Below are 24619 nucleotides of genomic sequence, written 5' to 3' on the forward strand. Positions count from 1 at the left end.
TGTGAAGTTTCGCGTGTTGTGTTCGAGAAATGTGAAATGATGACCAGATAGCAGTCAGGTTTGATGGGAGTGGCTGGCATTGGGTTCAATGAACTCGGATTCGGTCCGCTATCGGATGCCGACGACATCCGCGTTCTTGGCATCGACGAAAGGCTGTTGAGGTGGGCTCGCTCATCACAACAACGGAGACTACTGACACAAGTTCATCGACACGCGAATGGATGCCGTAGCCGAATATCAGGTTCGAGGCGCGCCCAGCCTGAAACTTCACCTGAGGCCAACATGAGAGAGGTGGAGTCGTTCAGCTACCCCTCTTTCGGATGATCGAAGTACGTGGAGACAGTACTTCTAGAGCACGATCATGGCGACGTGATGTAGAAGGTAGGTCACACAAGGACTCGTCTATTCTTCGCGCCCATACCTCTCCGTACAGCCTTTAACAACAGCTCTCGCGATGACTTCTCAAGGACGACCAACGCAGAATCGTGGCATCTTCCACAGTCTGCCAACATTCGATGAATCTATCAAAGGCAAGACGGCCATCGTCACAGGCGCAAATGGAATCTCAGGCTTTCATACCATGCGAGCGTTGCTCGATAGTCCCGAACGCTGGACCAAAGTCTGGGCAGCAAGCCGTCGACCGCCTCCACCTGAGATGATGGAACTGCTACCGAAAGAGGCTCGCTCCCGAGTCGAGCATGTGGCCTGTGACTTCTTGTCAAGTCCAGAGGACATCGCTCAGCAGCTGCAAGATAAAGGTGTCACAGCAGACTATGTGTTCTTCTACTCTTACGCACAGCCAACGCCGAAAGAGGGTGCTCCAGTTTGGAGTAATGCTGAGGAGCTCGTTGAGATCAACGGCATGTTTCGCGTAGGCGTGATCGTTCAGTCTCGTGCTAACAAGTAACAGCATCTTTGCTTCGAAACTTCCTTGGTGCTCTTGAGATCAGCAAGATCACGCCAAAGCGATTTCTGCTGCAGACTGGTGCCAAGAATTACAACGTTCATCAAGGACCTGCCCGCACTCCGCATGTGGAATCTGACCCAAGGAGCAATGTAGCGCCAAATGTCAGTAACATAATTGGAGAAGTTTCAGTTGGTGCTCGGTACTGATTGATGCAGTTCTACTATCCTCAAGAAGATCTCTTATTCGAGTACTGTAAGAACAACAGCACCCAATGGAATATTATCTGCCCAGCTTGGGTCATCGGTGCAGTCAATAATGCTGCAATGAACGCCTTGCACCCCATCGCTATCTATGCAGCAGTGCAAGCTCACAAAGGCGAGAAGATGGAATATCCAGGCGCACTGGTCAACTGGCTTGCGCCTGTCGAGCACAGTACCGCGTATCTGACTGGCTACCTGTCAGAATGGGCCGTCCTGGAAGAAAGATGTGCCAATCAGAAATTCAACGCTAGTGACACCTGCCCAATCCCGAACAATCGCTTGTGGCCCGAAGTCGCCCGCTGGTACGGCACAACGTCCGTCGATCGACCAGAACTTGATGAGAGCAAAGTCACGACACTTGACCTTGGACAAACAGAAGTACCACTCGGCTATGGGCCCGGGGCTAAGGTGTCTTTCGCCTGGACGCTTCAAGAATGGGCGACAAGACCCGAGAACCAACAAGCTTGGAAGGAAATCATGGAGAAACACAACGTTAAGCACAATCCTTTCGAGGACGTCAAAGCCCATTTTGAGTGTGGTGAGATGGTAGTCTGGTCCATTGCGGGTTTCTTGAGCATGAACAAGGCAAGGTACTTTGGCTGGACTGGACATGTGGATACTTTGGAGAGCTTGTTCATGGCCTACAGCGAGCTGAACAAGATCGGAATGCTACCGCCACCAGTTGTTGAGAAGGCAAATCCGCTGATCTAGAAACAAAAAAAATCCCGCGACAGACAGCAGATATGCCATCTCATTTCCTATCAGCCCGAGGTCCAATTTCTCCGCCCTCTGCCATCACAAGCTCTTTCGAAAATACTGGGCAGTGCGTGAACTTCATCATCTTCTTCAGTAGCTCGACGAAGTGATGTGAGCTCGGATCTCAGGCGCTGCAGCTCGAGGTTATGGCGCTGTTCGAGAAGCACGATTTTGCCGCTCATCGCCGCCATTTCACGCTTGTGTCGCCCAATGAAATCTTGCAATTCCATTCTGATATCGTGCAACTTTAGGTCGATTCCGTTGACGCGAGTGGTAAGGACATCTTCTCATTACGCAGGTCAGCAGAAATCCTGGAGAAGCACGATACGACATTGCTCTACCTTCGCCCGCCATTGCAGGATTGGGAATAGGTGGAAGCAGAGCAATCGTCGTTGACGTTGGGCCGGGTGTCTTGATCACTTGTCTCGCTGCTGAAAAATCTTGACCGAGTGGACGTAGCTTCACATTGGCCTCCTGATGAGCATTGTAGTCTACACCTTGTACGTGGCTTCCGACTCACGATGATCGCACCATCGCCACGTACCATGATCGCAGCAGTAGTGAAGATCTTGTTTGCCCGATCAGATTCAGCTGACTTTACACAAGATTGCGGCAGAATCACACTTGACCACGACATCACGCCCCATAGATGCCAGCTGACCACAGTGGCACGAAGCAGCATTGAATGATGCTAACAGAGTAGCATATAGGGCGGCTTTTCCATCAGGGATTTCTTCTTTCCTACACAACCACACCCTAGCACAATCCTCCAACAAGGCATTCGACTCAACGACAATCGTGAACCAGTCAACCAAGCTCCTACACACACGTTTCTTCTCCCGACTTCCGCCGTTTTCACACAACAGCAGCAATGGCTCCTCACCGCAGACGGTACGTACGTGGCCGGTTCAATCACTTCCACAGGCTAACTTCAATCAGCCACTCTGTCAGCTCCACTGAGAGCAATGCCTCCGACAGCTCCTCTTCTACCTCCACCTCTACGAAGGAAGTAGCAGCTGCTCAAAGAGTCTTCGCCAGTCGTCAAGCATTGATCAAAACTCTTGGTGAGACCATGAAGGGCTTTACTGAGGAGATAGGCGACGACTTCGACAAGCAAGATTGGGAGCTTTACAAGGCTCTCGAGAAGTATATTGGCCGCTCCTTCCGGGCAGCTGGTGAAGCAGGCTCCGAAATCTATGCAGCAGTCGGAAGATACTTCAAGATCCGCTCTAAGCTGCTCATCGCCGAGGTTGAACACCTTCCGGGACGCCTGAGTGCTAGAGACAGCGCATCGCACAAGCTGTGGACACAAAAGTGCCGTGCTGAACAACTCCTCCTGCAGATCTTGATGGAGAAAGGCGACGAGGAAGATTTCGATGTAGCGCTTTGGATGTTTGATGAGACCGACTCCGCACTCTATGAAGTTATACAGAAGGCCCAAAGTGTGGAGAAAGGTCATGCCAGCGCGGGTCCATCGAGACAGACCAATCGCCAGCGCTCTTCGCGCAATTATGCGACCCGTCACCGTCCGGCACAGGAGCGCCTCGAACATCTGACGGGCTACTTCGACTCACGCTGGCCGCCTATGGATCAAGACGCCATACTTGAAACACCAGATCTTGTTGGGCGTGAAAGCGCAGCGCCCTACCCATGGCACAACCTGTACCAACCTGCAACTCCAAGTCAGTACTTGTTCGGCACTCAGCATCGCCCTGAGCAGCAAAAGAACACCCGCAAGCCCCGCAAGAACTCTGCGAAGTCAAAGCGGACCGCTCGTCCATCGACTTGTGTCCCAGAAGAAGTCCATGCAGGCCCATCGTCAACTTCCCCAAATTTGCCATCGACCCCGTCTTACTGTGAGTCCGACGGCGGTGTGCCGCTCACCGACGAAACCGATCTTGCATACGGCAGCGATGGCGACAGTGACTACTTCCCGCGTGCTACCAAGAAGCAAGAGACACGCCGAGAGCCTCGCAATAAGCAAACCGGCAAGGGCAAAGGCAAGGCGTCAGATGGCCTGGAGCGACTCGCGCAAGCACTATCTGGCAGACCTCCCAAGAGATCAGAAGGCAAGGAGAGACTGACTGAAGCGATCTCTGGCAGACCTCGTAAGACGCCCAAAGACAAGTTCTCGCGACAGAAGGCAGCCATGGCGTACCGATTTGGCGAAGAGATCGGTCGTGCACTGGTCCGTGACGCGGGGTTGACTTCGGGAGAGGATGTCTGATGTGCGGCATGATGATTGCGACGTCGGAAAGGTTGGTAGTTGGAGAGAGGTCGAAGAGACCTGTGTTCGGCATCATGTGAATTGGATTTCACAAGCAGCTTGCACTTTGTTGACGTGAGATATTTTGGGTGGATACGGAAACTTCTCAACTCAATCATGACTTATTTGTATGTGCAATTCAGCCCAGTCGACACGACTGCAGCCAGATACAACATATGAACGGAGTACAAAAAGGTCATCCCTCTCACGACCCTCTGCCTCCCCAATGTTCTTGCAACCAACTCTCATCTCCAAAGCACTTCACTTCGGCTCCATCCCCACAATCCACCCCTTAACCTCCTCATAATCCTTACAAACATGCTTCGCATTCCACCCATCACTCCCCTTAATCCCATCCGGAAACGTCGTCGCCGCGCCCTCCAACGCCGTATCCCCGCAACACATAATCCCCTGTCGGATATAATCGAAACAATGTCCCAAATGCCACGAATGATCGTGATGTTTCCCTTCTTTCATCTCCATCTGCGACCCACTAGTCCCATTGTTTGCGACTTTCTCAGCCAAATCGTTGTATGCGTCCATGATGCTGCGGAGACAGTGAAGTTGATGCGCCATGGAAGTGTCAACGAGGTTGTACCCGCCGGGCTCGAATGTGGGAGGAGCGAGGTCTGGGTAGCGTTTGGGGGTGTAGTCTGCTATGTTGAGGAGGCCGAAGCCATCGGGGGCGAAAGTGCGCCAGAAAGCGTCGGTGGCGGCTTTTTGGTCTGGGTGGCCGATGCTGGCGGTGGCTTCTTTTGATGGGTGGAAGAGTTGGACTCGTTGCTTGAAGCGTGGTGCGAGGCCGTTGACGTCGCCGGTGTGTTGGTATTTGTCGCCTCGAAGGAGCTGTGTAACGAGAACGATGACTGTGATGCTGAGGATGAGGTTCAAGATCCAAGGAAAGCCTTTCTTCCAAGGACGTTCGCTCGAGTGTTTCTGTCCGCGGTAAGGCTGTTCAGATCCTGCTTCAGTCTCTTGAAGCAGTCGCTCTGAATCTTGCGGTTTGTGCGCCGCCATTGTGTGCGGCGAGCGCTGTCCTGGTGATTCAAGAGAATGTCATACAGAAATGACGTTGGCAGATCGAGTTGGTGCGATCAAGCATCAACCAGAAGTAACTTACCTGTTTCGTCAGCTCTTGTGCGCTGTGCCTACAAAATGGAGTTCTTTGATGAGATTTTGACGATCTCGACTTGGAATTGAAAGAAGTTGAATTTGCTTCGAATGAAGCCTATTGACATCCACTTTCGGCAACGTCGCGTCTCAGGCGCGTTTGCGCCGCACAAGCGCGGACCTGATTGATTTCTGCGCAGCGCTGCTTCTTAGTCCTGTTTTGCCGCAGCGTACAGACGCCACTATTCATCGTCTTCCGTGTACTTCGTGGAAAACTTGACCAACGAGCTAAAATCTTCCCATCCAAGCACTCGGCTCTTGCCCTTAACCTTCTCGACCTCTCCGGCATCCATACCGGCTTCGTAGTCGATGAGCCAACTTTGTGGCCGCAGACTGAAGTGTCCTTTTTCACGAACCAACTGAGTTCGTTCAGGCTTCTTCTTTGACAGCGTGTTAAGCTCTTTCGATCTTGTAGGCGGCTCGATCTTCTTCTGACCTTGTTCAACCAATGCATCCGCCCGGTTTTCACGATGCTCAAGTACGTCAACATCGATCGTGTCCAACGCGACGATGCGGTACACATGAATGGGGCGCTCCTGGCCAAATCTTCGAACACGACCAATTGCCTGCGCCATCGTCGAATCGTACTTGTACTGGGTACGCTGCAAAAGTGGACTCAAGAATATGACATGATTCGCGTTCTGTAAATTTGAACCCGCTGCCGTCTCGTCTGCTGCATTCAGCACAATCACAGTCTTCTTGTCTTTGGTATTTGCGCAGTCCCTGAAAGCTTTGAGCTGGCTGCCAGCGTCATTGGCACTGTGAACAACAATACGAGAAATGCCGCAGTGCTTCAGCGCAGTATCGACTTGCTGAAGTTGCTGCTCGAATTGTACGAACAAGATGGCTTGCTCGGCCTTGCCTTGGATCTCTTTTAGGAGCACGATAGCTGCCTCGAGCTTTGCCCCATATGCAGAAGGCTTCGTGCGCTTGAGGTTGCCGATTTTGCTTGTCCAAAGCAAATGATGCGCCTGCACTGGATTGGAGCATCCTACAGCAAGACAATTTGTTGCAGCATGATGCTTGTTCCGCTCGTGACAGGCTTCGCAAATCAGATGGCCGCACACCGCGGAGAGAGCATATTGTGATGGCTGTCTCTTTTCGCATGCCGAGTTCTCGCATCGATTAGCACTAACTTGCTCTCGAGCATCGTCCTGGAGCTGCTTTGCCGCCGCCAGGTAACGTAATGATCGACGTTCCATTAGCAGTCTTGTGCATAACGTCGAAAGCTTGTGCGTAACTGCATCTTCTTCAGCCCCTTTGCCATCCTTCTTCTTGTGTGCTCTGACTGAAGCAGCGTTGATCAGCTCAACGACTTCAGACACTGTCGAGCTATCCGGCAGACCCCCTTCATCAAGCATCTGAGTGTACCATTTCTGGTACCGCTCAGCTTCCTTATCGCGAGCGTGGTGGGCAACAGTCTGTATCTCATCGCGAAGTGTGGCGATGTGCCTGCTGCATGAGTCCATCAGATCGTCCAGTATGGAACAGTCTCCAGGCTCAGATGTCTGATCGACGAATGCTGCTGCTTTCGACAATGCTTCCTCGGCTGTGATTGATGTAGAAACAGCCTCGTTCAATCGCCTGTTCCGGTCGGTCGCTTTTGACTTTCCAGTCGCCTTAATACGCATTTGAAGCGTATTCAGATGCTGCGAGAGCTCAGTATACAGCAAGCGGTGTTCTACATCCAATTCTACAGGCACAAGATGGTCGCCATACTCCATCTTGCCGAAGTCGCCAATGTTTTGGCGGGCGAAGGTAGCCAGGAAGCGTTGGTGTAAAGCATGAATGCTCCGGTACTTCGTCGATGACGGTAGCTGTCGCCACATCGAGTCAAACTGCTCGAAACTGGACATGTCCTTCTGCAGTGCTTGACGGCTGGAATTTTTCATTACGGCGGCGTCCATTGAACCCATAGGGAGATCCAGTCCAAGCAGCTGCGCCATCTGCGCGACCTGGTAGAAGTCCTCAATGGCCGGCGTTCCCGAAAGGCCCCAGCGTTTGTCCGCCTTCAATGCGGAGGTCGCTGCATAAACCTTCGGTGTGTAGTCGTGGAATTCGTCCACGATCAATCTGTTGAAAAAGAACATCTCGAAGAGTGGCTGATCAACACTGCTGACGTCGATAGTCCTAGGAGCGGCTTGCTGTGTGACTTGAGTAGCTGTGAGTTTCTTCTTCTTGTTGTCCACATAGTCTTGGCCCCGATGTCTCCTCGAGGGGACCGCGGCTTGGAACTCGTCACTCGACACGTTCTCGTCATACCTGCATTTGATGTGGGTCCTCAACCGCGAAAGACCACCGCGCGCGAGGATGGCCAAATGCTCTGGAATCTGACGAAGAGCATGTGCTCGCCATTCGGTAAGGGCACGGCCCTTGGTTGCCACAGGCCCAGGGACAGCCGCAAACGATGCTATGCGGTCTATGTAAGCTTCATGTGTGAGCACATCACGATTGACCACAATGATCTTCGCCTCCTGGAACTTTTGGATAGTGTATCTCGCAAGCTGCGCAGCTGCCGGAATGGCAATAACTCCCGTCAAGCTTCCGATCTTGTCGCGAATCTCGTCCACCCATTGTTGCACTAAGGAAGCTGGGTATACAATCAGTGTCGCCGCTGTGGTTTTCAGACCTTTCGGTGCCCGTGTCTCAAGATCAGCGATGGTCTCCTTTCGCATCTTCGACTGCGATTGGATAAGAGCAAGGCTCGTAATCGTCTTGCCAAACCCAGGGTGATCCGCACATATGCCGCCACGGACAGTGACGTCTCCACGTGCTTGCACTTGGGCAAGCCATCCAGTCTCCGAACGAAACTCCTCCGATTCTTCCACTGCGAAGGGTATCCCGTGCTCTTGCCGGATCATCCAAGCCAGTGACTGCTGCTGTTGATGGAATAAGTCAATCGAAAGCTCGGCATTGCCATCAAAAGCTGTGGTATCCTCGTTCGAGCTGAGATGAAACTTCTTGAACACAAAAGGAGTGCAGTCAGGGCGATGAATGAGACGCCACGAGAGTTGGACGTTCTCAGCGTCGACAGGCAGGCGGGCCGCAGCTCGGTGTGCCAGAGTCATCATGTTGACGCTGAGACTGAGCTTGAAGCCTGTCTCGCCGTTGTAGGTAACAGCAAGCATTACTGGGTCAGGTCGCGTTTTCATAGCTTGCTCATATTCAGCAGCACTTGGCACGTCCTCGTACGGGCTCACCTCCCCTCCACTTTGCATTGCCCACCTCACCTTCGGCCGACTTGGTGCACATCGCTCACATTGACGAGTGGAGGCGAAGATTGGTCGCCACGAGTCGCTTGGAAAGCATCGGCCCATCGCTTCCAGGACCCACTGGTGCTGAGAGAGGAATTGCGATCGAGCTGCAGCCGAAGCAAGGTCTGTGTCGCTGATCGATGAGTTTGCTTGAATTGCACGAAGTAGCTGCACAGCTTGTGTACAGTCTGCGTGCCCTATGCTTGTCTCAGGGTTTTTCAAACGGAATATCTCAAGGCTGCTGCCTGTCGCCGAAAGATGACATTGTGGTTTGACCTCAAAAGAGTCACGTACGACGAGCGTCGGAGCACTGCGTTTCCTGTCTGGCCGGCTCCATGGTCTCCAAGTGGCAGCGATGCGTGCGACAATCAGTCGCTGCTCGTGGTAGTCAATGTGCTCAATGTTCCGTGCGAAAACGAAGCTGTCCTGGTCTGTATTGCCTGTACGAGTGGGGTCAAGAAAAAGAAACAGCGGCTCCTGTGGGTTATAGTTGTCGGACCCCTCGATCTGCTTGAACAGACTGTCGGAAGCTTTTCCACAACGGGGAAGTTACTGGTATTTGCCGTTCACGACAGATAGACTGTCATCTTGGACGCGGATTTCCAGGTATTCCGGAACAGTATGACCAGCAAAGTCCAACATGCCGTTGCGAGCCCACCAAGAAGCTTTCCTGCTGCCCGACTCCTTGATGTCCAGATCGACGTGCCTCACTTCGGGAATGCGTATCGACCACTCGTCGCCGAAGAAGTTGGTCACAATCTTACCAATAGCGATTGGAGCTTCCAGTTCAGTGCGCCGTGGACTATCGTAGCTCAAGTCCTTTGGGATATCCGCAAACAGCCGCCATTCTGCCAGGTCGCCGTTGAGCACGAGATCAAGATGCCCGCAGTTGCCCGTATAGGTCGCAGTCCAGCAGTGAGTTTGTCTGAAAGATTGAAAATGGAATTGATGGCCGATAGCGTCAACCTTCTCTCTGTAATGGGCTTCCGGTACGATATGATGCCATGCATCCTCGAACGAGAAGTTCAAGCTCAGGGGCAGTGTCTGATTGAGGAAGGCTTCGAAGTCGCTCGCAGTAATCCTGTTTTTGGACAGCATAGGATCTTGCCTGTACTGATGCTCGGGATTTCCGGCACAAGTTAAGCATGCCGTGTGACCACAGCAGATGCATTTTTGTATGGGTTTGGCGGAGAGCTTTCCAGCAGCTTCGCAGATGCAGCGTCGCGTAGCCTGCTTTGACTTTAGCAGAAGCTGCGTAACGTCTATGCTAGCAGTTGCGTTGCTTCGCGGCACGCTTTCCATCTTCGCCGTGAGCACAGCCACGTTTGTCTTCTGCAGCTGCAAAGTCGCGTCTTTGATCAATTTTTCAGGTCTCTGGATCGCGCGATGGCCAGCGATCAGCGCGGCCAAGATAGCAGGTCCAACTACAGTCGTTGACATTGCATTGCCTGCGAGGTCTTGGATGTTCGCAGGAAGCTCGGTAGTAAAAGAGATCTTGTCCAGTGGTAAGCCCTGCAGCCTGAGCATCTCTTCAGGAGTGAGCACACGACCAGCATCCGAAAGGAAAGGGATCATCGTCGGCGTAATACAGCCAATGATGCCGAATGCGCCGCTATCTTTCTGGAAATCCACATTTTGCGAGACGTCCCAGATTCTTGTCTTGTATCGCGCATCGTAGAACCCATGTGAGGGCAGTGCTTTCCGCAACACAGAAATATCTAGCAGATCCCACACTCGCTCTACCATGCGAGCGTACCAAGCAGGATCGCCACCTTCTGGCACGATTAGAGAGCCACTTTCGGACCAATGTGTAATCGGTCGCTCGTTGCCAAGGCGCAGGTCGTGGCGTAGCTGGGTATGCCGTAATTCGCATCTCGTCCAGTCGACTTCGCGTGTTCGCTGCTCATCCTCTTTGGCTTGTCGTTGCTTTGCAGCTAAGCTAGTGGGCAGCAGAAATGAGGATGCGGGCGAACTTGCGGGGCGGCGAAAGTCTGCCATCAGATCGGTCCACCGCTTTCCAGCGCCGGAAAGGGAGGCTCCTTCGTGTTTATCAAAGCAGACCATGTACCCTCGTTGTCGTGTCTGTGGCAGATAGTACCCTTTGGTATCGACTAGTACTCCACCGGTTTCGTACCCGATCTTTTGATAATCTTCTAGCATTCTATCCCACGGCGCAGTCAGGACATTCTCTAGAAGGACGATCGACGGCCGGAATGCCGTACAATAGGCCAGCACGGCTGTGTATGTGTCACCGGACTCGCCGCCCTGGTCAACGGACTTCTGGTGACTATTCAGACGAGAATAGTCCACACAAGAAGTACCTGCGATAAGAAGATCGACATTTCTCGGAATAGGCACCTTGCTGCCATAGGCGGTCGTCGCGCTGGGGATCTCGTCGTTGACAGCGCTAGTCATTTCGGTAATGTCTCGAAATATAATAGGCGGGCGAAAGTTGCGCTCGATGTACGCTTGCTTGAACGGTACTATTTCCGCTGAGAAGAGGTGTTCGATCTCCAGCTTTGATGACCCTAGGCACTGTTGGAAAAGCTCGAGGGCTAGCAAAGGGCTTTCTGTGCCAGAGCACATGGTAGCAACTCTCAGTGAGCCAGGCAGGTCGTCCAGAGCTTGTGACAACCCCAGAGGAAGAGCCTTGCCAACAATGTCATCGAATATTTCGCGTGTGTCTGAAAGAGGTGGCAGACTGGGCAACAGACCAGTACCCTGTCCATGCTGAGGACGTGAGAGGTTCACCATATTCTGAGCTCTTTTGCGGCCTTGACCACCAGCTTTCGCCTTGCCTTTCGCTGCATTAGACGCGGCGCGTGGGACGCTCTGCTTCGCCTTCTTTGGGACCTTCTTGACTTGAGGCTCGTCCTCCGCGGTATGCTCTGAGTCGCTGCTCTCCGCAGGCAGCCCATCATCCTCGCTTACAACTTCGCTGCCACTTGAGCTATTCGCTTCGAAGTCTGAATCGTCCGCTTTCTCCACCGGTGCCTTGCGTTTTTGCTTCGCTCTTCGGATCCCAGGCGTAGAACCCGTAGTCTGCGAGATATTGAGTTCATCCTCGCTGTGACTATCGTGCTGCTGCATGATCAGACTGAATGCATTTCGCGCAGAGTGCCGCGCAGGTTTATCCTTCGAACGTGGCAGATCAGGGGCAGAATGATGCGAGACACCCGATCGAGGTGCGGATGCAGACGTGGTGGCCGAGGTCTTCTTCACCTCGACGTGATGCGCAGACTCATTGGAAAGTTTCGAGAGATAGTCGCGAATGCTTCCAGACTCTGCGATAGGTGTCTTGGTCTTGATCTGCTTCTTGGACGGTGCTGAAGCCGGCTCTTGCTTCAGAGGTTTGTTTGCAGGTCGCCAGGCAACTCCGCCTTTCACCCAGGCTTTTGGTTGCTTGAGCTTCTCTTGGTATTCCTTTGAGCTCAGCTCTCGAAATACTTCACGCGGCGCCGCAGAAGACGTCTTCGATTTCGGCGGTGATGGATAAGCATTCTCATCATCACTGGTGAGGTACATCACCCTCTTCGAGTGGGAGCGCTTTTGCTTCTTGCGCGGAGCCACGTGGATGGTGTCGCCATCGTCATCACTGCCAGTGAGGTCAATGACCGCTGCGGTCTTCCTCTTGAATCGGCTCATTGTAAGTGATGTTATGAGCTGTTGTCGCGTGGATGTCGAAGTTCAACAAGATCAGCTATCGGTCCCTCATATTGTATGTCGTGAAGAACGCTGGATTCCAATGTTGTACCGCCAAAGTTGTTGTAAAGTTGCATGTCGTTCGCATTGGAAGACGCGACACGCGACGCGGACCCTTGTCGCGCCTGCCAATCTTGCCCCTGCAACTTCATGGCCGGAGAGTGCATCCGGCGAACTCAAAATCAGCCACAACAACATCTGCAGACGTGGCAGCAACACTTCAATCCCATAGCACGGTATGCGGCCAGAAAGGCCTCATGGCGCCGTCGAATATGCAAAGTAGGTTGTCGTGTGTTCTCAGGAGAGGTTTCAAGCTGAGGCGGAACCTTACATCCTTGCTCAATACATCTAGGCCAAGCACCTGCCGGCGAAAGGAACATTCGTCGCAGCCTCAGGTCTTCAGGTTGTCTCAACTGAGCGATGCGAGGTCAGTAGGTATCAAGATACTGGCTGGACAGTGAGCGAGATCATTTATCATGTCAGCGAAAGAAAGAACAAAAATTCTGGCTCTTCAGAAGCACCTCAAATTGATTGATCTAGACAAACGCGGCTGGACCCTATGCACAGTCAAAATGCATTTGGATCTCTGGAGACAAATTGAAGACTGCTGGAAGCCACAGCTGGAACGCAAAGTCGAAAATACCTTCGAAGTCGTCCGTACATCTTCCAAGGCAGAGCGACATCGCATTCGGCACGAGGAATTCCTCAAGCTCTGCTGATCGGATGAGAGCACTCCCGAGCCATATAGCATTTCATCTGGTGAATGGACTCAGCATATGCACTCCGTCAGCAGTCGTAACCTTGCTCGTTGTCCTGGGTTTCGCTGCCAGCGGATCAACAGTGAGTAGGACTGTAGGAGAAGGTCACAAGATTGAACGCGAGTTGTTTCCAGCAGGAACTGCTACGATGTCCCATTCTCGATTTTTGCTCACTTTTGGCATACTATCTCGCAACGCATACCGCATGGCTCGTATTTTGCCATGGGGTCTATGAAGCAAACTCGCTCCAGCTTTCACAGTTAGTCAAAGATAGCACTCTCCGCGCAGGCCTCTGCTTTCCACAGATACGGACTCTTGGATAGAAAACAAGAATGAATGGTGAGAAGAGTTGAGAGTTTCAATCATATGTAGTAGGGCGTAAGAAAAGCAGGGGCTGACTTGAGAGTTTGCCTTTTGTGGAGTAGGGCAAGAAAGAACGCGAAGCAGGATCATCACTCTTGACGTGCGACGAGCATTTCGAGCCAGGCAAGTGACCTCAAAAGCGAACATGGCTTAGCTGTGCTTTCCTGGTATCCAAGTGTGCTCAGGCGTCTGCAGAGGCTGCACAGGTCTCCCGACTTTCACCGTCATTGAGTTGACTGCCCACTCCCTCCTCATTCAGAGACCTTGTTTCCCTTGTAACACGAGGCCTTGCTGCAAGCTCGAATGTGCTTGTCAAGCTTGCCACGCGAGAGCACTATATATAGAGAGAGAGCATGGGGCCATGCCTAACCCCTGCTCTGCAGTTTGCCGTGTGCATACAGGTTGTCCCTCATAAGATTTGTGGAAGTAATAAATGTCTGTACTCCTCACCTTCATCTACGACCTCTAGTCCACATATTAACTGCTACTTACCTAAGATCATTTATTACTTTTGGTGTTCCAAGCACTTACTCGCTGAACTAACGGATTGTGGAAAATGCTGCTCTACATCTGGTCTACTATTGCTGTGTACTTTATAGCATAGTATGCTACAACGCTCCCTTCCTCCAGCCATTTTCTAATATCTTGCTAGTGTCCACTGCAACACTTGGGGCGAATGCGTTACACTTAACGCAAACACGGGTAGCGCTGATACTTGTGCGACCAAACTTGCTTGCACTTGCTACAAGAAACATCAACAATTCTTCCCTTCTGGACAGCCACCGCCTAACGTAAAGTTCACAACTCGATTCCTTCCAAGCTATAATTCATTCACTAGAGGCGTATGTATTTCAAGTTTTACACCCCCAACCACTAGAGTTGTAGCTAAACATCCTCATAACAGGCCTGCCAATCGGGATACTGGGCGGATCCTGAGACTAGACAGAACTGGGTACGTTGGAGAGCGATTGGTGGGAATGAATGGAAAGCATGCGCTTTAAGCGACTATGTGCGCCAAGCTTGCAACCTTGCGAGAGTCGGAGAAGCGTGTCCAGAGTAAAGGCTGATGTTCCCCATCGAGTTGCGAAGCCTGGAACCACCGAATCGAGGCTTTGCTAGGAAGCGCGCGAGACCGCTGCAAAGCGCTCTGCAGTTCCATCTTATTTACAGCGATGCCTCGCTGCTACTATAACATCTCGTTATGATGGAGTTGTCGTCATAGAGGGTTTCAATGCGGACTGATGTTTAGCTTCGTGCTACTAGTGGATGTTGACCTTCTTGACAGAGCGTCTCTCCAGATTCATTGTCTAGTTGGCCCAGCAGCGCTTTGCCTCTACAAGCTGCAGGGCCTAGCTTAATGTATCGAACGGGGGTAGGTGTGCTCAGATGCCTCAGACTTGCATCTGTATAGGGGTTGGTGAAGGCCTTCAAGACCTTGGTCCCAAAGGCGGCCGGGCTCTCGAAGGCGTCGCCGGCTGGCTGCCCGCTCGCATACTGTTACGTCTCTGTGCTGACTCTCCTCGTGCGGACGTTAGTAGCGTTACAATTTTGCCTTGCGCAGCGTCAATGGGAGTCCTCGTCGCGATCGAGGAGACGTCATATTTACGTCTGCTTGGACCGGAGGCGAAGCCAAAGATGCGGAAGTACCAGAGGCAGACCGAAGCTTCAACTCCGAATATATCACGGATCTATCTCCTTATCCTGATCCAGCTCATTCAGCTCATCTTCCTTCTTATTCAGACTTCGGAACCAGAGCCAAAAGATCCAACATGCATCACCGCAAACCCCGGACAAAGTGAGATACACCCACACTAGAGTCGGGTCCTTCGCCCAAGGACTAATGAATGCTCCCAACGCAGCACCACCTGCATTCGTAAGCAAGAACAAGCTCATAATGAAAGATTTCATGTTTGGTGGAGCTTTGGTGTAAGCATATTCCAGTCCAGTGACAGCTGCAAAGATCTCGCTCATTCCAATAAGAATATATGAAGGCGTTTGCCAGAGCACATTCACCTTGTTAGGTGCGTACGTTCCGTCCTCTCTGAGGCCAGCTTCGCAGTTCATCGGCTTGTCGTAGCATGGACCGCTCATGTAGATGCCCTTTTGAAGAGCTGCAGCCCAGAGGATACCAGCGGCTGCAAACATAAAGCCGAAAGTGATGCGAGTGATCGGTTTGAATTTGATGCCCATCCGCCTGAGTCCAGGATACAGGATCTTGTCGCAGAACGGGATGAAAATGATGATCGTGATAGGATCAATGTTCTGCATGATGTCGTTCGGGATTCCGTGTAGTTCCATCTTCCCTGCCATTGAGACGAAATTGTTGAGCATTTGTCCGTAGGCGAGCCAGTAGACCGGGAAGAAGAGGAAGACTTTGCACGCCACGAGTGCTCTCTTCACCTCCTCTACAAACACGCCGTCCCAGTCGACACTTCCTTTGGGCTGAAATTGAGGCTTCGCGGCGTCAAGATCCCGCTTTCTCAGCCCGATCAAGCAGACCTTGATCGCTTTTGGTATTATTGATCCGGCTGGCGGAGTGTGCACATACTTGTCATTGCCTGAGACCAAGATTCCGAAGCCGACCACAAACATGCACAGGCACAGAAGATAAGCTGACCAGAATCCAAGTCGGGCTTCCATGAGAGTGGTCGCGATCGGCGAAAGAGAGCCGATGTTGATGCAGAGGTAGAAAATCATGTAGATCCTCTGAATCGTTGCAGCCGGATCCACGATAACTCGCTCCCCAGACTTTGTCGTTCGTACGAAGAGTTTGGTATTCCTATATTGTTCCGCAATCATGGGGGAGACATTACTCTTAATGCCGCCTGTAGCCAGACCAATGATAGCCTAATTACCATCACATATCAGCAAGCTCCTCTGTCAGATTAACTTACCACTTCTCAAGTCCTCGCCCCATCAGGCTTCGGGCGTGAAGACAGAAATAAAAGAGATGCGCACGACTCACCATAGCGGCAATCAACCCCGGCATCGCCAACCCCATCTCAATACTCATCGGCAAACTCGTCACAAACAACACCGCCACCCCAACAAGATACACAACTGCACTCCAAAAAATCGTGCGATACTTCCCCCAAACCTGATCCGCCACGACAGCTCCAATGACCGGCGTGACATAACACCAAAACTGAAACAAATTCGTCAAAGCCGTCGCACCGCCTTGGCCAAGTCCAAGTGCGCCGGGTAAACCATTAGGATCATGATACTTGTTTGAAATGTAATTCTGAAAAGGTCCGGAAAGGCCGTAATAGGTGAAACGTTCGCACAACTCGACTATGGCGACGAGGAAAGCGGCCCAGGGGAGATTGTCGGGTACGCGGCGGAGAGTGAGTTTTTCGTGGGGAGTGGGTTCTTCTTCTTGGATTTCGTCGGATTCGGCGATCGAGCGGAGGCGGATGTGAGAGGAAGATGAAGTTGCTGTTGGGTCGCGGTTTTCTACGAGTTCGTATGCGCCGCGAGATGTTGGATCTGCGACATCGTTTCTTGCGGAGGAGCTGAAGAGGCCCATTGTGGAGGTGGGGAGGAAGTCGTGTACGTAAGCTGCTTCTTGGAGCGCCGGATTGCGAGGGCGTTCTTCTACCACCACTCGTCCATGTCCAGCGTGAAGCAGAGGAGAGGTCAAGAGAAGACTCTAAAGCTCATGTTGGACGTGAAGTCCAGTGGTTGCTGACTACTTGTATGTTCAAGGTTCAAGGTTGAGTTGTCAAGGTTCCAGGGCTCTCGGCGGTTCGCCAAGGATCCGCTGAACAAAGGATACGAGGATGCGCATTGGCTGTTCGGGGTTCGAAGCTTATTGTTAGTCAATACCGGAGAGACACGCCGGTCGGCATATTCGACTACAATAGTTTCCTACATCATCGTCAGCCATGTGGCATGATCGAAGAAGTTCACAGTGGATCACCATGGAGAATGAAGTGCCGCAACCGAAGCTCGTGTTACGGGAAGGCGAATATTTTCATAGCATAATAAGATGCTGGCTCAGTGCATAATGCTATGTATCGAAACCTCCACTGCCTCCATCGCATCACCTCTTCTTGATGACCAAACCTCTCACGAAACCCTCTGCCCTCTCTTGCAGGCTCGGCACTTTACCCTTCTTGATATCCACTTGCATGTCATCTACAGCCTTACTCGATTGCGTCTCCACTTCTCTCTCGACGATCGATACAGTGGGCACAGCATTCGCACTTGAAGATCTCTGCAACGGGTCAAGACCCTCAATGTACTCCACTGTCATTTCTGCCCCGGTAGGACTAGGAGGATTTGCGCCAAGTGGTGAAGGAATTTGGCCAGAACTGCGTCGCTTGCGGCGTTTGACGCTGTCCAGGAGATCGTCCATAGAGACAATGGTGATCTCGCCTTCGGTGATAGACTTCTGTCGTTGGGTACGTGTAGGACTCAAAGCTTCGAGATATTCAGGTTCTTTGGCGCTCCGGGCTTCCTCTTCTGGCTCTTCTTTGACGATTGAAAGGTCTGTGATGTCGACAGAGGTGGAGGTTGTTCCCATTGCAGACTGTGCGAGCTCGATAAGTATATCTTCGAACGAAGTTTTGGGCTCAGTCTTCTTCGCATTGGCATTGGTGTTTCTCTCAGCTTCAGGTGAGGTCTTCGGCGAGACGGACACAACAGTAGGAGTCTTGACACCGTACTGCTTTCCCCAGCGACATTCACTTGGGTAATCGCATCGCTCCCAACAGTCTTTCTTGAGATCAGCCTGCGACTTCTCCCAGTAATTCTTGCTAGCTTTCAGACTGCCGCTCAAAGTTCTTGCGTGGGCAGCCTTTTGCATCCAGGTACCATTGATCCATTTCGATTCTGTTGGGATCAAGGGCGAGGCGCTTGCTGGACCAAAGACGCTCTCGAACGCCTCCTCGGCGTTCAAGAGGGCTTCAGCTGCTTCAATCTGCTCGCCAACGGATCTTCGCCAGACACCCCACTGCTTCCAGCCTTGGTAGTCGAACTCCGAAGCACAAGCCGCGTGCCTTCGGACCACACGGCCGTTTTTGCCTCGGCATTTCTTGACCACAGTCGTGCCGGCGCAGAAGAGGTGTCCATCGTCGAGACAGCGTCGCGTGACACCTAGCTGGTAGACGCGGTTGCACTTGTGACATTGCCAAAGCCAATGAAGAGGATCGGAAGGTGGTGGCAGGAGTTCAGTCGTCGATTTGACATGTGCTTTGCGACGCTCAAGATGGACAAGATTCTTGGAGGACTGCTTTGTCGGTGGAGATGCAGGAGGACTGATCGGGAGGCGGGGAGAGAAGGGGCTTGGTGGTATGGCCAGATGAGAAGACTTGTAAGGGGCCGGGCTGATAGTGAGCTGGCGAGGCATGTTGAGAGTTCAATTCGATGATGCTGGTATAGTCCGATTGCCAGTACTTCTTGGTCTCTTGTTGTGGGGAACGAAGACCGGCTTCGTGATGCGAGATGCGTGTAGTGTATGCGATAGTCTGGGCTAAAGATCGTAATGATGGACACAGTCCGTCAGTGAGGCAGGGCCTGACACAAGAGTTTGACGTATGGGACGAGACTGATGATATGGGGCAGCCCAAGTGGTCATGTAGGATGCTCCTGCATTGCAGTGCTCATTTCACAATACAAAGCGTTTTCGGGTGTGCAATGTGGGTACTTAGGCGAGCCTCTTTGTCTCGGCTGAATGACCATGTGTCTTTGTCTGAGCGGTAGTCTGGCCACCATCGACTGATGCAATGTGCGTGACTGACTTCTTTGTCTCGGCCGACTCTGGTGCACGCTGATGGACTGCTATCGTGGCAGGTCAGACACTGCCGAGTCGCAGGGCCCGGCAATGTCGGCGGCATTGACTGCCATTCTGTCTTGAATACCTGCTAGTAGCAGTCCATTGTGTGCTCCGTGTATGCTCTTGGTGGGAGATCTGTCTCAGGAAGCCGCCACGAGTCTCAAGCCTGTCCGCTACCTCGACATGTCGCATGTCGCAAGAAAACAAACGGGCATGCGACACCAGGATCGAAGAAGTTCTACGCTGCATTCATGTGACATTCGTGATGCGTGGGAGTATTGTGTTTCGATTGCATCGTATTGCAGAGCTCAGTGCGTGATAATTCGGAGCGCTTGAAGGAGTAGCCCAAATATCATCGCTCTGCTCACACCAGGCAGTTGCAGGCAATCGAAGACCTTGCCAAGCGCCTCACCACTGGCTGCTGCGCCCATGACACTCGTCAAGGCCTGCGGCATACCTTTTGTAACAAGTAGCTTTCGCGCCTTGATCCTAAGCTCTTCTTTCTGCTCCACAGTTTTCTCAGGATAGTCGCGCGCCCAGATCTCGAGTTCTTCTGGAGTTGGCAGTGTGTTTTCTCGCAGTTTGCAGATCTGGTGTGCTAGACCAGAGTCGCTCAGATTGGCATCGAGAAGTGAAGACTGCAGCAAATCGCGGATCGTGCCGAGCTGCGGGTTGCCTGGTCGAAGTAGATATGTCTTTGCTGCTGTGAGAAGTGTCTTGCGGATCTGCCACGCACCAGACAATGTGTAGAGTTCCGAAATGACAGCAAACATAAGCTCCACAGCGACAGCTGTTTCGCGATCTGTCAGAGGGGTCTTTTGGCGATCCTCTTTCTTGGCGGGAGATGCTGCGGTAGAGCCACCTATCTGGACTCTTTGTGGTGTCGCAGGTGGCTGCAAAGTGTCTGAATCAATTACTTGGGACATCTTGAGTGAGCGCGCTGGAGAACGTGTGCCGGTGTTCGTCCTACTCCTGTTGTGCGCAATTGGTGAACCATAGTCAGCAGGCATCTCAGACGGAGGAGGCGGCAGATCAATGGTCTTCAAGCTATTCTCAGTCTCCTCCAGTGTTGTAGGCAGGTGTGAAGTCGATGCTGCAGGCGAGAGTGTTGTTGCCGAGACGAATTCATCGGGGCTGAGAAGGCTGGCTGGGCGGCTTGAGGAAGCACTTGGTGCTGGTCGTGGTTCGTCAGTGCTTTGTTGTCTGTCGGACACAGGTTCTGATGGTGCGCGGAACGAGTCCTGACTTTCCCTAGCCACATCCATAGTGCCGAGATAGCTGTCAGTCATGAAGCCTTGCCCGGCAAGTTGCATGCTGGAGCGGTTGTTGCTAGCTGCTCGGGATGTGTTGTCAAGGCTGTTACTCGTCGCAGACCTACTTAGGCTAGTCGTCGACTGCCCTGCTTTCTTGCCCACATTGCCAACGGCACCAACCAGTCCTGAAACACCACCGAAAACGGCTTTGCCACCTCCCGCAACTCCTCCAGCGACTTGTTTCGGCGCCTTTGTGAGAACGTTCATCATATCGCCTCCGAACTTGCCAAATGCATCAGGAGTTGGCCAGCCAAATCCCTTATTGCCGCTCGGAGACTTGTTCATCCCTTGGTCCTTGTCGAGGAAGCGCCTCATGCCCTCGCTCTCAGCTAAGCTCTGGAAGCGCACAGCGTCCGCGAGGTAATTCTCAAGCTCAGCTCGCAGCGAGGCTTTGGTGTGTACCTTCCACTTCGGAAGCTCGTTGTGCTTCTCGGTGAAATGTGATCCGGTAATGACAGAGATGCGTCTCAGTACTTCATGAAGTGTTTCAAAATCAGCGTATCTGCGTACGATCATCCAACCCGGGAATGCGGAATTGGCGGGCTCGATCTGGACGAGAAGATCATTGTTTGGTTTGGCTTTGATCGATGCTCGTTCGCCTGGAACACTGTCATCGAAGATACTGATCTTGGCGTTGTGCAGTGTCAAAACCGGTGCTTTCTTGATAGGCGTCTCTGTGGTAGGACTATCGCTCAGCGCAGTGGGTTGAACCTTGGGTACAATCTGATCGAAGTTGGTGAACTGGGTGCTAGGTGTGCTCGCGTGGCTGTGCTTGCTTTCTGCGGTGACAGAGCTGTCAGCTATCGACCTAGTATCCTCTGACTGACGATCGCGCTCGCTTTCACTGGATGTTGGCGTGGGCACGCCTTGTGTTGAGCCCTCTGCACTGTCCGCAATGTTGGACACAGATGCGCTGGTACTCGTGTCCTTCTCCTTCTCTTGCTGCGCTCTTCGATTGTCTTCCTCGATCATGAGCTCCGTCAATCTTTTAGCTTCGCGCATCGCCTCATCCATTGCTTCTTCCGCGCGACTCATCTTTCGCCTGTGTGCTGCAGCACTCGCGCTTTCCCGCCTGCTCTGATCTTCAGGCTCTTGCTTCAGCTTCTCGGCGACTTTGGGCGTCTCGACACTTGCTCGTCCCTCGACACCAGCATCCACGATGTCCATCACCTCTTTCGCTGTTTCCGACTCTTCCAAACCATAGACTATCCAATCGTTGATCCAGGCTGGGTCGGAGCATTTCGTGATTGTGTATCCAAGGACCAATTGGGCGAGAACCTCTTTCAAGAAGCTATGAACGGGCGGGCAGTTGTAGGATTTCGGATCGAGATATGCCTGCAGGATGTCTTCAGCTGCTTCAGCCAGTTTGATCTTCTGGGAGCCTTGGTCGATCATGTATGCCAGACTGCTGTCCGGCTTCATTTGTAAATATGTGCTGATCGCTTCTTCCGGAGTGGATGTGGGCGAAGCGTTGAGGGCCGTGGCCAGCTCGTTCAAGAGAACAATAATGATGGAACTCGCATTGGTGACGAAATCTAGGAAGGCATCGGCGGCTCGTTTGCGTTGGAGATGGCCAGAAAGTGACAAGATGAAGGCAGTAAATGTTCGCCGACAGGACATCGGAAAGCTTTCCTCGCCTGGTAGAGTGGCATCGTACCAGTAATGAACATAGTCTTTGATCACAGCGGTGGTGAAGGCGTCCAGCGCAGCCGCCGCTTCTGGGCCAAAAGATGAATAGTCGAGCGCCTGGCTCGCATACACCCTGCTACCGTCTTCTGTCTCCTGGGAGGACTGTTCTCTGCTATTCGTCCGCCACTCGAGCACTCTCTTGACCACATCTACGCCGGCCTCTCGTCTCCGGTCTGCCTCTGCACGCTTTGTTTCGTCTCCTCTGTCCCCTCTCGACCCGTCCCACGTCGCATGCAGAACCACGCCGCCAGCGACGCCAATAATTACTAGTCCGACTCTTCCGAGCACAACGTACGTTGTTGCGCCCAATCCCACCAAGCATGCTCCCAATGTCTCGTTACTGGCCGTGGATAAGAAGTGCAGTCCTTTGTCAATGAAGGACTGCAACGGGTTTGCTGCAGACTGCGCGTCTGAAGATGGCTTCGTCGGCGTTTTGGTGGGTCCCGTTTCGACTGCATCGTCGTCGGTCAATGCCACGGGGCCACCGCTCTCCGGCAGCGTGGTCGAGCTGATCTTCGTTTCGTCCATGGTCGCGTGAGGGGAAGTCGTTCAGTCATTGCCCAGAAGTACGAAACATGCCTACGCCGTGCTGTGGACCATTTCGTGTATATTATGCGCTATCAAGATGCGAACATGTTGCTTACTTGTGCGGTCCTCATCTGTTGTCCCGCTGGGATAATGTGGAGGACGATCGGACTGCTAGCGCGCCAAGAGATTAGAAACGAACAGGGGTCCAAAGTGACTCCAACGACAAAAACATCCATTGTTCTTGCACATCCCATTTTCGGATCGACAGGAAACACTCTGCAGATACAATCACAATGGCGACTCCTGCACCAGAACCGCTGACAGGCAAAGCTGCCGAGCAATTCGACCTCATCAAGAGCAATTTGCAAGAAGTTCTGAACCCAGAAATCATTGAAGATGTTCTGCGGAAGGGCGAGCGGCCACTTAGCATCTACTGGGGCACAGCAACGACCGGAAAGCCTCACTGCGGCTACTTCGTGCCTATGCTGAAGATTGCTGAATTTCTGGCTGCTGGATGCGAAGTCAAGGTTTTGTTGGCAGATGTTCACGGCTTCCTCGACAACCTCAAAGCACCCATTGACTTGGTCGTGCTTCGGGCAGAGTACTACAAGTATTGCGTGACGGCAGCTCTCAAGGCTGTCAATGTCGATGTATCGAAGCTGAAGTTCGTACTTGGTTCGACTTATCAAACCACAGGCGAGTCGGGCGCCAAGTACTTTATGGATCTCCTGCGACTGAGCACATCGGTATCTGGTCACGATGCATCGAAAGCTGGTTCAGAAGTGGTCAAGCAAGTTGAAAGCCCACCTCTCTCTTCACAAATATACCCACTCATGCAAGCACTCGATGAGGAGTATCTGGGCGTGGACGCGCAATTCGGAGGCGTCGATCAGCGCAAGATCTTCACTCTCGCCGTCGAGGCACTCCCACGTATTGGCTTCCGGAAACGCGCACATCTGATGAACCCTCTGATTCCTGGTCTCCAAGAAGGCGGAAAGATGAGCTCCTCAGATCCAGACTCGAAAATCGATTTCATCGACCCACCAGAAGTTGTGAAGAAGAAGGTCAAAAAGGCATTCTGTCCTCCAAAGCAGGTCGAAGGCAACGGTGTTCTCAGCTTTGTGGAGTTCGTGCTGCTACCCGCTTCTGCATTGAAGAACAATGGCGAGCCCAAGTTTGTTGTGGAGCGACGAGATGCAGAGCCATTGGTCTACTCCAACATCCAAAAAATGCAGGAGGACTACGCAGCAGATATTCTGCAGCCACAAACACTCAAGCCTGCTTTCACTAACGCTCTCCTTGAACTCCTGGCACCTATTCAAGAGACTTTCCAGAAGAGCGCAGAATGGAAGGAGGTCGAGCAGAAAGCATACCCACCACCACCTGCGCCGGAGAAGAAAGCGAAGAAGGTAAAGAATCTTGGAACAAGATTTCCGGGCGCCAAACCAGCTGCAAATGGTGAAGTTAGCACAAAGCCAGATGGCTCACTCGAGGGTCCAGGTGCTCAGGAGGCCAGCGTGGGAAAGACAACAGAAGACGCCATGAATGCACTCAGCGTGAGCGATGAGCAGAAATAGCAACCAGTGCTGGAAATTGTGGTGGCAGATACGAGACAGATGAGTGATATGCGCGTGTACGACAGCAGGGACATGTCTACTTCTCAACATAGGTATGAAATGACGAGCTGTTTCTACAGATCTTTTGTGTACCTCAGTATGCTGATACCTGGAGCTTCCTCTCCGATCTCGGACGTCTACGCCATTGAGGCAGTCTCGCACACGGCATGCTGCACTCAAATACACCTGCTCGTGCTCCCCGATGCGCTCACATATGCAAGATCAAGGCACCGGCCAAGACAAAACACTGCTCACGACACA

The 24619-nt window shown here is 52.4% G+C and overlaps 9 protein-coding genes across 9 annotated transcripts; 3 read left to right on the forward strand and 6 right to left on the reverse strand.

Moving 5' to 3' along the window:
• Positions 1 to 454: 454 nt before the first annotated feature.
• Positions 455 to 1878, forward strand: RHO25_011484 (uncharacterized protein; the record flags this gene model as incomplete). Its single annotated transcript, XM_023602903.2, has 3 exons — positions 455 to 830; positions 911 to 1068; positions 1123 to 1878. 3 exons carry the CDS (start codon positions 455 to 457, stop codon positions 1876 to 1878), a joined length of 1290 nt encoding a protein of 429 aa, XP_023454242.1.
• A 916-nt stretch (positions 1879 to 2794) lies between these two features.
• Positions 2795 to 4150, forward strand: RHO25_011485 (uncharacterized protein; the record flags this gene model as incomplete). Its single annotated transcript, XM_023602904.1, has 2 exons — positions 2795 to 2814; positions 2863 to 4150. The coding sequence occupies 2 exons, from the start codon at positions 2795 to 2797 to the stop codon at positions 4148 to 4150; spliced, it is 1308 nt and encodes a 435-aa protein (XP_023454241.1).
• Positions 4151 to 4450: 300 nt separating this feature from the next.
• RHO25_011486 (uncharacterized protein) lies at positions 4451 to 5206 on the reverse strand (the record flags this gene model as incomplete). Its single annotated transcript, XM_023602905.1, has 1 exon — positions 4451 to 5206. One exon carries the CDS (start codon positions 5204 to 5206, stop codon positions 4451 to 4453), a length of 756 nt encoding a protein of 251 aa, XP_023454240.1.
• Positions 5207 to 5541: 335 nt separating this feature from the next.
• On the reverse strand, positions 5542 to 8487 carry RHO25_011487 (uncharacterized protein; the record flags this gene model as incomplete). Its single annotated transcript, XM_065603421.1, has 1 exon — positions 5542 to 8487. The coding sequence occupies one exon, from the start codon at positions 8485 to 8487 to the stop codon at positions 5542 to 5544; it is 2946 nt and encodes a 981-aa protein (XP_065459493.1).
• A 675-nt stretch (positions 8488 to 9162) lies between these two features.
• Positions 9163 to 12258, reverse strand: RHO25_011488 (uncharacterized protein; the record flags this gene model as incomplete). Its single annotated transcript, XM_023602906.2, has 1 exon — positions 9163 to 12258. The coding sequence occupies one exon, from the start codon at positions 12256 to 12258 to the stop codon at positions 9163 to 9165; it is 3096 nt and encodes a 1031-aa protein (XP_023454239.2).
• Positions 12259 to 15116: 2858 nt separating this feature from the next.
• Positions 15117 to 16962, reverse strand: RHO25_011489 (uncharacterized protein; the record flags this gene model as incomplete). The annotated part of the gene is made up of 2 exons (XM_023602907.2): positions 15117 to 16283; positions 16402 to 16962. The coding sequence occupies 2 exons, from the start codon at positions 16960 to 16962 to the stop codon at positions 15117 to 15119; spliced, it is 1728 nt and encodes a 575-aa protein (XP_023454238.1).
• A 516-nt stretch (positions 16963 to 17478) lies between these two features.
• On the reverse strand, positions 17479 to 18786 carry RHO25_011490 (uncharacterized protein; the record flags this gene model as incomplete). The annotated part of the gene is made up of 1 exon (XM_023602908.1): positions 17479 to 18786. One exon carries the CDS (start codon positions 18784 to 18786, stop codon positions 17479 to 17481), a length of 1308 nt encoding a protein of 435 aa, XP_023454237.1.
• Positions 18787 to 19520: 734 nt separating this feature from the next.
• RHO25_011491 (uncharacterized protein) lies at positions 19521 to 22742 on the reverse strand (the record flags this gene model as incomplete). Its single annotated transcript, XM_023602909.2, has 1 exon — positions 19521 to 22742. One exon carries the CDS (start codon positions 22740 to 22742, stop codon positions 19521 to 19523), a length of 3222 nt encoding a protein of 1073 aa, XP_023454236.1.
• Positions 22743 to 23035: 293 nt separating this feature from the next.
• Positions 23036 to 24319, forward strand: RHO25_011492 (uncharacterized protein; the record flags this gene model as incomplete). The annotated part of the gene is made up of 1 exon (XM_023602910.2): positions 23036 to 24319. The coding sequence occupies one exon, from the start codon at positions 23036 to 23038 to the stop codon at positions 24317 to 24319; it is 1284 nt and encodes a 427-aa protein (XP_023454235.1).
• Positions 24320 to 24619: the final 300 nt, after the last annotated feature.

This window comes from Cercospora beticola, chromosome 8 (assembly GCF_033473495.1).
Source record: "Cercospora beticola chromosome 8, complete sequence".
NCBI classification, from domain to species: domain Eukaryota; kingdom Fungi; phylum Ascomycota; class Dothideomycetes; order Mycosphaerellales; family Mycosphaerellaceae; genus Cercospora; species Cercospora beticola.